Source organism: Macaca thibetana, chromosome 1, assembly GCF_024542745.1.
Source record: "Macaca thibetana thibetana isolate TM-01 chromosome 1, ASM2454274v1, whole genome shotgun sequence".
Taxonomy (NCBI): domain Eukaryota; kingdom Metazoa; phylum Chordata; class Mammalia; order Primates; family Cercopithecidae; genus Macaca; species Macaca thibetana.
Window position 1 is genome coordinate 64,088,170 of NC_065578.1, and position 12,368 is coordinate 64,100,537.

At 43.4% G+C, this 12,368-nt stretch overlaps 1 protein-coding gene across 4 annotated transcripts in view; it reads right to left on the reverse strand.

The window, feature by feature from the left end:
* JAK1 (Janus kinase 1) overlaps positions 1 to 12,368 on the reverse strand; it is a 130,514-nt gene that overhangs the window by 27,735 nt on the left and 90,411 nt on the right. For all 4 annotated transcript variants that reach the window (XM_050757854.1, XM_050757668.1, XM_050757583.1 and 1 more), the window contains 4 exons: positions 12,122 to 12,275; positions 8,058 to 8,221; positions 5,601 to 5,943; positions 3,546 to 3,731 (listed from right to left, as the gene is read on the reverse strand). In XM_050757854.1, coding sequence (XP_050613811.1) covers positions 3,546 to 3,731; positions 5,601 to 5,943; positions 8,058 to 8,221; positions 12,122 to 12,275 — 847 coding nt within the window. The remainder of the gene's footprint in view (positions 1 to 3,545; positions 3,732 to 5,600; positions 5,944 to 8,057; positions 8,222 to 12,121; positions 12,276 to 12,368) is intronic.

The following is a 12,368-nucleotide window of genomic DNA, read 5'->3' on the forward strand; positions in this document are numbered from 1 at the left end:
GAGGTGGGAAGGGGCAGAGCATGCACCCTGATCTTGGCACTAAACAGTGAGTGGCTGAATCAGCATTATTCCTGCTTGGGAGAAAAGAAACAGAGGCAGTGTGGTTCATCTCACAGCAGACCTGCTCTATAAGGTGAAACTCCTGGATTTTAATCTAGGAATAATCCCAGGCCCAGTGAAGAGGTTGCTAGATTAAGCCTAGGGAGCTCTGAGAGTTGGAGGGAGCAGCGCGTCTTACTCAGAGTGGGAAGGGGCAAAGGCACCTGTGGAGAAGGAGAGAGGGGCTTTCCATCAAGGGAGGTGTTCTGAAAGACACCTGTGTTGTAGATAAGGGGTACTTTTGTCTTGATCACTGATCCCTGAAGAGACTGCACATTTGACAGGAACTGAGGTCAATCAAGAACGTTTCCCGGCAAGGGAAGGTATGCAAAAGCCGTGATTTGGAGCTTTGACTCACAAAAAACATTAAAAAGCATCTAAGGCTTTAAAAAAGAGCAAAATGACTTTCATAGCCTGTAGAAAGGAGAGGCAGGTGGTAGACATGAGAGGACAGTGAAGGGAAAAAGGAGCAGGGGGGACAAGCCACTCGGCAGGAGAGAGGTCAGGGGCCTAGTGCAGCTGTGATGGCGAAGGAAGCATGCCTGGGGCTACGAGCAAGGAGGCCTGGAGAGGGCAGGGTCACCACAGGAATGGTGCCTTAGGAAAGAAACCACACTGAGCACGCTGCCTTGCGGGTGTGACCAGGCACCCACCTGTGGATATCCCTGAAGAGCAAATTCAAGATGCTCTGGAACAAGGGGTAGGCTGGCCTGGGCAGCCCCTCACCCAGCCACATGATAAGCAAGACATCTGCACTTACGTTTCCTGAGAGCAGGAGTCTAAACAGAAATGGGGATGCCAAGCAGATGCAGAGAGAAGTGATTGATACATCAAGGTCTGACTTGACAACATGCTGGTATCAGGGTTTCTTCAAAGTACTGCCTGATTAAAGGGCTTGGAAATCCCACGGCTGGGAAGGGACAATGAGGGCATGAGATTCTAAACAGGCAGCATGGAGCAGTGGTCAACCCTCAGCTCAGGCTCCAGAGCCAGCTGCTCTGGGTTCAAATCGCAGCCTCGCCACCTGCTAGTAGGGTTATGCATATGGAATCATCATTTTTATAGGTCAAAATGGTCAAATATTGGTAATTTCAAATATTTTAACCTAACAGCTGTCTGGCCTTGGACAGGTTACTTAACCTCTTTGTGCCTCAGTTTCCCCCAACATACCCACTCATAGGGTTGACATGAAAATTAAAAGAGGTGATATTTGTGAAGTGCTCAGAATAGGAAGTGCCTGACAATAGTAAGGGCTAGCGTGGTAAAGAAAAACCAACTAATGGAGGAATCAAGTATTTCTTTCTTCCTGCCGTCCTCCTGCTCCCTCCACAGCACTGTAGCCTGGCATAGAGTCACTGGCCCATGTGGCCAGGGTGAGCTCTGACTTACATGATGGGTGCACCAACTTGCGTTGGTGCTAGACTTGACTGTGTCAGTCAGGACAGGACAGGATGGGGCAGGCTCATAAAACGTGCACCAAGCATGCATCATGTTGAAGAGCCAGATCAAAGACATGTCGGCCTCTCCCTCACTCCCTTCAGGGTCTCTGGGGGATGATAATGCCTTAGAAACCAAAGCAACACAGGCAAAATGCACAGGCAGGCACCAGACAGAGCTGGGCAAGTGCCTGCCACTTTCTCCCTAAGTGACCCTGTGCAAGATCCCATGTCTCTTGATTAGTCTCAGATTCCTCATTTCAAGTAGAGCTGATGCTCGGTACTCTAAGGTTCTCATAAGGACTAAGACAGACAAGACAGAGGCACAGCATATAACACGGGGCCTAATATCCAGGATGCAGCATATAACACGGGTACCCTAATATCCAGGATGCAGCATATAACATGGGGCCTAATATCCAGGATGCAGCATATAACACGGGGCCTAATATCCAGGATGCAGCATATAACATGGGGCCTAATATCCAGGATGCAGCATATAACATGGGGCCTAATATCCAGGATGCAGCATATAACACGGGGCCTAATATCCAGGATGCAGCATATAACATGGGGCCTAATATCCAGGATGCAGCATATAACATGGGGCCTAATATCCAGGATGTGCTCCATAAACACCGCTTCTTTTCTCGCTCCATTTCGCACCTTTCTACTAACGTCCATCTGAGCTCTTCCACTTCTCTCTTCACTTTGTTTTTACTATATTTTTCTAATAAAATTAATGTATGTTTTTTGTTTAAAAAAAAAGGAGGGGAGAATAAGAAAGTTAAAACCATTCATAATGCCACCATAAATAAGTAGCTGTTAATATTTGATTATTTTTCTAACAGCATGTGTATATACAAGGATACCTATTGGTATTTTGAACAAAATTGGTCCCATTCTATAGGTAAAGTTTTATATCCTGCTTTTTTCCCTGACCCTTTTTTCCAGGTCATTAAAAAATTCAGCAATCTGACTACCTAATGTTCTGCTACTCAGGCAAACTGTGATTTATTTTCCTATTTTCCTATTATTGTATATTTAAGTTATTTTCAGAATTTTGACACTTTAAATACTAGTGGAATGAACATTCTTATTCATAAACTACAACCTGCCTCTCACATCATTTTGGAAGATAGAGTCATTCCCTAGATTCCTGAACAGAGGGATATATAAATATTTTCAAGGCTGTTAACAGGTTGCCAAACTGTTTTCCAAAAGGTTATACCAGAAAGACAAGTTATTCTGAATACAAGAAAGTGACTGTCTGCCCTAAACCGTATCACCAGGCTCTTCCTCAGCACTGAGCGTTATCCTTGTGACACGGTATCTGCCGCATTTTGGCAGAATGTGGCCTTTCCTGGTGTTGGTTCCACTCACCTGAAGAGTGCTCGCCGTCTCACCAGCCGCTCTCTCTGCATGCTGTTGGCTGTGACTTCCCCTGACACAAACAGGTTTATTTTGGCAGAGTTCCCACTTCCTGCTTGTTTAGATTATGTCCTCAAGTGATACCAAAAAAGAGGAAGTGAGATTAAACACCCCTTCCTCTGTCCCAGAGTCACTGGGGTGTGCCTGACACCACATCGATGACTGCCACTGTGGCTGAGGCTCGCTTGAGGGCAACGCAGGGCTTCCTGCTTTGCACTTCAGCTCAGCAGAGAGGCCGTGCCGGAGCCCTTGGGAGGAAACACTGACATTCGCTGGTTTTCTTTTCCTTCAAATCCACTAGCTTTGTGAATTAAATATTGATGCTGAGGTATATTTGGGAGGGAAGCAAATCCTAAGGCGGATTCACATTTCTGAGACCAAAGAAAGGCACTGGAATGTATCGGTGTAACTTTAAAACACTGAGAATGCCTTGGTAATAGGAACTTTTTGGCTTCAATAAGAAAATCCTATTTTCTCTTTAGGACAGGAACTCTGAAAATCATGTGCTACAGAACGGAACTCAGCAATTCTCCCTCTCATCACCAGATCCAAACTTAAGAGCTTCTGGGACAAACTTACCATTTTCTTGTTGTCCTGCTTGTTAATGCTGACCACAGACTCCTTTATTACAATGTGAGTGATTTCAGGGAAGTAAGAAAAATTATTCCACTCTTCCCGGATCTTGTTTTTCTCCTCATCCTTCTTGTGTTTATTTTCCAGTTTTTTCCGCTTCAGTTTATTTTTTTCCTTTTCAACAGAAACAACCTGATAAGATACATGAAAGGGACAGAGTTAAGTTGCTTTCTTCTTCTTCTGTTGGTAAAAGGTCAATGCTGCTGGCAAACCTCTGCAGGGCCTAGGCCCAAGGAGGAGAAAGCCAGCTCGTCTGGACTTGCAGAAGGACTGGGGGAGTTGGCACCCGCAGGCTTAGGACCAAAGAACTGGGTTGTATCCGGGAATCCTGGGCTTTCACATCTGGAAGACACCTTAATGAGCACACTGTCTAAACTATATAATACACAATGTGCACGGAAACTCAGAAAGGGAAATCACTGCTCACTAGACATGCATCCACATTCAGGTCTCCTCACTTCCAGACTACTATACATGCTTTGGCACAGACAGATAACATACTCTTCCCAATTACCACTGGGCTGAACATGAGCTTTCTCCTTCTATCACCAATCGTCTTGACTTTAGAACAGTACCCAAGTCGGGATTTTCAAGAGAAGATATGCATTTCATGCTTGAAATAATCTACACACTGAATAATATATATCTGCACAAGGGAAAATATTTTGTGTTGCATGAGCCCTGGAGACCAGAAATCTAGGTTAATTACTTAACTCTGCCAATTACTTAACTAGTTACCTCATCTCTTTGAGCCTCGTTTTCCCTATTCATGAAATAGAGAGCTTACATCTTCACAGGGTTCTCTGAGATTAGACAAGTGCTAACGAACATAGTATATAGAACCTACTATATAGAAAGCCCTCAGTAAGTATCAGGCATTATTGTTTTAGCATGAGAATAAAACAGGAGGAGAAAATGAGTCTCATATTTTATTTATTTAATTTTTTGAGACAGTGCCTTGCTGTCACCCAGGCTGGAGTGCAGTGGCACGGTCATGGCTCACTGTAGCCTTGACCTCCCAGGCTCAGGCGATCCTTCCAACTCAGCCCCCCAAGTAGCTAGGACCACAGGCATGTGCCACCACATCCTGCTAATTTTTGTATATTTTGTAAAGATAAGGTTAGGCCATGTTGCCCAGGCTGGGCTCGAACTCTTGGGCTCAAGTGATCTGCCTGCCTCAGCCTCCCAAAGTGCTGGGGTTACAGGTATAAGCCACTGCACCCACCCACATTTACTTTAATATTATTAATTACAGTAATAATAATTGTAACAGCTATAATTTATTCAACATTTATTATATTGCCAGGCTTTGTGAGAAATGTCATTTAGCTTCTTCACAGCCTTATAAGTTAGACAGTACCTCCATTTACCAGATGAATAATTTCTAGCTGCTGATAAAGGTGAAATAACTCTCCTAAGGCCATATAAGTCATGAAGCTAGGATCCGAACCATGTCTACATGGGTCTAAAACCCATGCTCTTAAGCCACTCTGCTCTATTTCTTCATCCAATAAATATCTCATAAAGAAGCTTCCATAAAGCAAAATCAATTAGTCAATTTCACAGAGCCAGAGGCCTAACTTCAGTTCTTGGCACAAATGCTTATTAGTCATAACCTCGGGCAAATTTAATTTCTCTGTGCCTCTTTGTATTCATCTGTAAAATGGAGATAATAGCAATACTTCCCTTAAAGGTTTATTTTTAGAAATAAATGAGTTAATACCTGTAAAACGCTTAGAAAAGAACTTGGCACATGGTAAACACTCAGGAACTATCTGCTGTTATTATACTACTACATATTATACATGTTGTTATATTTCCCTACATAACTCAATAAATACTTATTTAGACCTTGTGCTAAGGGGAATGATACATGGTCTCCTAAATAAACTCAGCCTATGGGAGTGACGGACATGCAGACAGATGACTCCAGCAGGATAAAAAGCATGCGCTATGTGACATGGGAATGTTCTCTTTGATCGACTGCCAACAGCCACTTACATTTGGTTTATGCCTCCACTGGATTCCAAGATTCCCAGTCACCATCACTTCATAGTACAGAACGTTTCCACTGTCATTCGAATGAAACCAATTCATCTCATTTTCTGATGAAATCAGCAACATGGAAGTCTCAAATATTTCAGCGCCATAATGTTTTGTCAAAGTTTCCAAAGTAGCCAAGTATTTCACCTTCAGGTCATGCGTGGACACGCTGCTGTCACAAATGGTCTTGTTGTTAAATTCCTTTAGGAAATCCTTGAAAACATTATTTATCCGCATCCTGGTGAGAAGGTTCCTCTGTCTGATGGACTTATTCAATGTTTCTGGAATATATCGCTTGTAGCTAAAAGAGAGTAGAAAAGTACATCTCTTTTTCATGTACAGGTTAGGAGAAAATAGTTGAGAAACAAATCTAAGTCCATGAATCCACATGTTGCCAAATGGGAAAGGGAGATCTACTCCCAGAGGACGTTAGATGGAGTAAGCACTGAAGATGACCACCGTAAGGAGATGGAGGTGAATAGAAACTGGGAAAGAAAAGAAAAGCACATGCTCCACAGATTTCACTGAAACGGGAATTGCTACAGGTATTGCCCAATTTCCTGGGTCACCAAGGCAGGGCATCTACATTTTTGCTTGCTAGCTTCACCATTCTTGTGCACATTAGTACTCATATCTACACACTGTTATTAGGATTGAGCATCGAATAGAAAACGGTCTGCAAGGTGTTAGGAGCAATTATCTCTTCGTGTGATGAGAGATGCTTTGTATGTTCTATTTGCATGTCTGATTTATAACTTTTCTAAACAAATCACATTTTTTATTTTAAAAATGAGAAAGGCTGGGCACGGTGGCTCATGCCTGTAATCCCAGCACTTTGGGAGGCTACGGCGGGTGGATCACTTGAGGTTGGGAGTGAGAGACCAGCCTGACCAACATGAAGAAACCCCGTCTCTACTAAAAATACAAAAGTAGCTGGGTATGGTGGCACATGCCTGTAATCCCAGCTACTCAGGAGGCAGGAGAATCACTTGAACCTGGGAGGCGGAGGTTGCAGTGAGCCAAGATCACGCCATTGCACTTCAGCCTGGGCAACAAGAGCAAAACTCCGTCTCCAAAAAAAAAAAAAAAAAAAAAAGAGACAGAGAGAGAGAGAGAGAGAGACAGACAGACAGACAGACACAGACAAACTAAGGCTAATTAATACAAAAGACTTAGTGTTCGCCCTGTGACTATGAATCAGATATACTATTTAAAAGATCAACAGGTAAGCTGAAAGATTAGTTACCTCCCCAGGTGCTAATGGGCGAGTATCTACCACAAACAGAATCTAAGAAAGCTGATATACTGCTAGAACAGGAGTCAATGTTGAGAAGAACGTTGAGTGCCCATGAAACAAAGAACAAGTCCACTGGGGGCCAAACAAATATGGAGACTGGTCTGCTTGTTACTTCCAGGACTGAGACAGCACCTGGCCCCAGGTCATCCCTGCTGCATGGAGTGGCTTCAGAACAGTGGAAAATTGTGAAGTTTGGGATTTATCCTCAACAAATGTTGTAATTTTTCTTTTAGATTAATGTAATATAATAAAGAGAATTAGAGAAGAACTGTCATTTTTCAACTCAGCTTATGAAAAAATAAAGACAAAGTGCCCAAAGTGAAGGCCACAGAAAAAAGAGAAAGCAGCAGTTGAGCATGTATCGACTTAATCCCTGCATCACTGAGTAGCGGGCTGTGATCTGCTCTAGACTCTCTGGTCAAGCCAAGGAGAAACAAGCAGCAACCTTATGAGAAGACGCACGCTGCCTATCACAAACAATGCAGCTACGAAATCCCTTCTTGAAAATGAGACCATCTTCATTTATGACAATCCTAATAACCCGTTGGTGAAAAAAAAAGCTAACTGATGTCACAGATGGACAGAACTTAAATATTCCTTCACAGAGACTTGATCTCAAATGATATTTTTAAGTAAATGCAGTTTCCTTGAGAAATTTAATAGTAGTTGATCAATTCTCACATTAGAACTAACAGCTCTGTAGTGAACTTCTACAACGCATTGAGTTCAGGCTGGGGATGGTAGTAGCTGCTTATAGAACCGTATTGAGGATTTTTAAGATGGGTCCAAAACAAAAGGAAAAAATGCAGTGATAGAAGGCAGTGTCCACCATGGACAAGGAGGGGATGGAGAAGGCCTGGGGGTCACTAATTTTATTGGCATCCTCAGCTCAGAAATTTCACCCAAGCACAAATTTCTGAGATTAGCAGCCAACATCCAAAATCAAGACACAATTATAATTATTCTACGTGTATGTAGTCAACATTCTAAATAAGATCTGGGTATCACAGAGAGCAAGGGTCAGCCAAACCCTAGCAGTAATTAAGGTGAAATGTGTAAGAACATGTAGAAACACCACCATCCTCACAATCAACACTTTGGCCAGCGGGAAGCTTTACCTGATGTCCTTGGGCAGTTCTGGCAACTGCATCTTCTTCATCATGGCATAGTGTGAGATGGCCAGGACAGCCATCCCCAGACACTCGTTTTCAATATCATGCCCATCCTGCTCGGTCTTGGGGTCTCGAATGGGAGCCAGGCATTTCACCAAATCATACTGTCCCTAGGAGCAAAGGGGAGAAACCACGAGAGCCCACTCGTTATTGATCTTGAGAGGAAGGCTCCCCACACAGGGAGGTGCTGCCTAGAAATGCAGCACAGCAACAAGACGAATCAGACTGACAATTTCTCTAGCATCAGAGCTCTTTTCAACAGAGTTGGGCGTGAAGGGGCTCAGGAGATGTCCTCCCACGCTCATTCATTTAACAAACATTGACTGAGCACCATGCCAGGTGCTGGGGAACAGTACAGACATATGAAGTCCCTTCACTATAGAAGTGATGCTGACAAACACTGCGTACTAGGCCTGGACTGCGCCAGAGCAAGGGAAAGTGACACTGGGCTGAGGTCTGATCATGCATTAATTCCACAAATGTGCTGAGATGGCCTTGTCTAGGAGCTGGGTATACGGGGTTGACCGGGCTCTCCCCTCCATTCTGGTGTAGCTCTAAAGAAAGGGGAACATTCCACAGTGCATCATCACCATGTATACATTTTCCCACATCTACCGTTTGAGTTTCCCATAGTGAAATGTATCACCAAAACATACCCCCTCACTGATAGAGGTGCACAGCATTCTAAGAACTAACGCGAACTTTAAACACAAAAAATAAAACGAGGCTAACCAGCAGTGCCCAGCCCAGCTTCGTACAGAGTGAAAACGATAATTCCAGTGCCAGCTCCCACTGATTAAACCCAGCCTCAGTGCTGCCAGACAGTGCTTGGTTCCCTTATTTAGTCCTCATAACATCTTAAGATGTGGATGTTAACATCATCACCTCCAACAGATGAGGAATCTAAGGCACAAAATGGTAAACAGCCCCTATTCAGTCACTCCTTCATTTGGTAATTACTGAGAACTAATTATGGGCTAGATGTTACTCTAGGTGCTGGGGATACAGCAATAAACTAAACCACGTTCCTGATCTCCTGGAGATTCTACGCTAAGAATAAAGAAAAGAATAAATGAATAGGAATACCTAATGTCAGGTAGTTACAAAACCCCAAGTTGAGTAGAAGAACCGAGTACCCTGGGGGCTCAGGACTCGGCAAGTGGTAGGCTGGGATTAAATCTAAAACTGACCAGGACCTCTGTTCAATGCCATACTACAGCCACACTCAGTCTTCAAAAACTGACTTAAAGTACATAGAACGCTAAAGTATGAACTCTTCAGCCTTTCTCCAGCTTGCAGCAAGGCAGGCACAAAGCCTGGGAGAAATGTTCCTGCATACATGAGATACTCTCTTTCCCTGAAGAACTTCAGATTAATGGTTTTTGGATGGAGAGCTCCCACTGCTCCAGTTTCTCTTCTTTTCACCATGGGATATCTTGTTTCTCTCAAGTGAGGAAAGGTCACTGACATTCCAAAAACTTCTGAGGAACAATGATCTATGCCAGTAATGTGTGAAGAGCAAAGCAAAACCTGAAACTGTCTTCTTGGGATGTGGTTTTTTGTAAACATTCACTGTAAAGCTACCTCAAGTCACTTATTCCTGAGCCTCCAAAAGGTCAGATCTAATGCCATGCTTATTCTTGAAGTATGACACACTCTTCCTGTACACTTCTATTCCCGGGAAAGGTAAAGAATAAATCTCAGCTATGGATACACAAAACTGGGAAGCTGAATCCAAAAAGACCAATCTGAAAATGGCCAGTTCATTTTCTTTTTTTCCCACACAGTATCTGCCTGGGGCTGTGCACTGTCCCCTTTCTCTGTTGTCTCTATGGCAGTTCTAAGGCATAGATGGAATGGAGATAATGCACAATTAGCAACTAAAGCCCTGTAGTGGGACGTAACTCTGACACAGATACACTGATACGTGTGTGATCTCACACATAATGGTATACTCTAAGGAATGAATAAAAAGAACATGTACAGGAACACCTACATATGCAGTTGTTCACAACAGACTATAAAGTAATAGCATAATAGGGAAAATGAGAAAAACAGAAAATGTTCAGGAACGGGTGACTAAGTTAAATAAATGACAGCTTTTCCTCTGGACTCAAGCCTCATTACTCAATTTCCTAATTGAAATCTCCACTTGTATGTTTCACAGGCATCTCTGAAAAAGGACTCCTGATTTCTGCCCTTTCCCCACCCTCTTCCCCCAAGACCTTCTCTGTGTGGAGAATGACTCCATTATCCATCTGACATCACCCAAAACAGAAACCTAGACATCATCTTTGATTCCACAAATTCTCTCAGCTTCCACATCCAAGTCAACAGCAAATCCTACCAATTCTATCTTCAAGATGAACGACAAATCTACTCATTTTTCTCCACTGCCACTGTTGCTACACTAGGCCAAACCAGCATTTTCTCTCCCAGGATCATTGCTGCAGACTCTCAGCTTGTATGTTTGAAGTGTACTATTAGACCCAGCACAATCTACTTTCCACATATAACAAGAATCATCATTGACTTGAAACATACATAAAATGAAGCCTTCCAAGTGGCTTCCCACCACACTCAGGATTAAAGCATAACCCCTTGCCAGCTCCTACAAGGCTCTGTGTATGCGATCTGCCCCCACCTGCCTCTCCAGCCTCGTTCCCCATCACCCTCCTCTGGTCTGCAGCCACATGGCCTCTCCTCACAGCTCTACTGGCCCTCAGTTCCTTCCCCCATTCTGTTCCCTCTACATCAGATCTTTTCAACTGAGGCTGATGGGAGACTCGGCAATATTGAAGACACTTTTGGTCATCACGCTAAGGAGAGAGTGCTACTGGTATCTACTGGGTGGAGGGCAGGGGTGCTGGTAAATACGCTACAATGCACAGGGCAGGCCATCACAGCAAAGAATCATCTGGCCCAAAAGGTCAGTAGTGCTGCTGCTGAGACACCCTAAATGGAAGAAATACTCCCTCACCCCTCTCTTAGAATTGCAGATTCCTTTTTATTCTTCAGGATTCATTATAAATGTTACCTCCTTAGAGAGACCTTCTCTGATCATATGATTTAAATTAGGTCTTCCCATTCAACCCCCCTTCTCCATATTCTCTATCACAAGCTTCTGCCTTCACAGTACTTTCCATAATTTCTTATGTATTATCTATGTATCATTTTATTTGCTTGTTTTCTAACTTGATGTACATCTGATGCATGCAGAGGCCATGTCTGTCTTGTTCACTCCAACATCTCTAGCACCTTAGCAGGTACAAGTGTCTGAGGCAAACAGTACACAGACATCCAGTCAATATTTGTTGAATAAATGAATTGTTACAAAGTCATTAAAACAACGAAGATCAATATTTTAGTTGACATTTGAAGGACAAACAATAAAAAAATCAGATGAATAAAAAAGCAGTTTATAAAACAAAATAAACCATAAAATATTTTCAAAATCTACATAGTATCTAAATCTGCGTGTTAAAATCAGGAAGCATACTACCAAAAATCTTAGTAATCTCAGAGTAAATGTAATTTCAGGTGATTCTACCTTCTCTTCTGTTTTTTTTCTAGCGTGTAATCTTTCTACCCTACCACCAGTGACAGAGTGGCCATCTCCTTCCTCCCCAAACATTCCTACGGCTGCTGAGAAGTGCCTTCTTCAGCCCTGTTGAATTACATCTTCTTTCAAGTAGAGCTTCCCTCTGACCTCTGCACACAAGGCTATTAATAGGAATGAAAAATAAAATGGTAGGAGGTGGGGAACAAGAAAGGAATAAGAAAGAAGGGAAGCCCGAAAGCCCACAAGCTGGATAACCAGCCTCTTGGAATGCTGAAATGCTGCCTTTTGTCTCCTCACTTGGGGCAACTCCAGGTGTGGCAAGAACTTACCCAGAACAGGCCATAAAGCACCCTAGCACCACCAAGTTCAGCTGCACCAGGGGGTCTGAGCTCTACAATGCCTCTCCCACCCCACAAACTCCAGCTTCTCCTGGGCCCAAACTTCCTACCTGAGCAAACAGATACTCCAGTGAGCTGGCATCAAGGAGAGGGGTTGCATCTGGAACCTTTTTTTTCTCGTAGCCATTTTTCTGCTTCTTTGGAGAATGACGCCACACTGACTGCTCATTGTCGTTGGTTCCGTGCCAATTGGTGAAATAGAACCTGGAAGGCAGGAAAATGAATGCCAATTGTGGCAAAGGGGACCCAGATGTGGGCAGGGCGTCCTGGCTCACCAACAGTGGTCAGTGCCAGAGG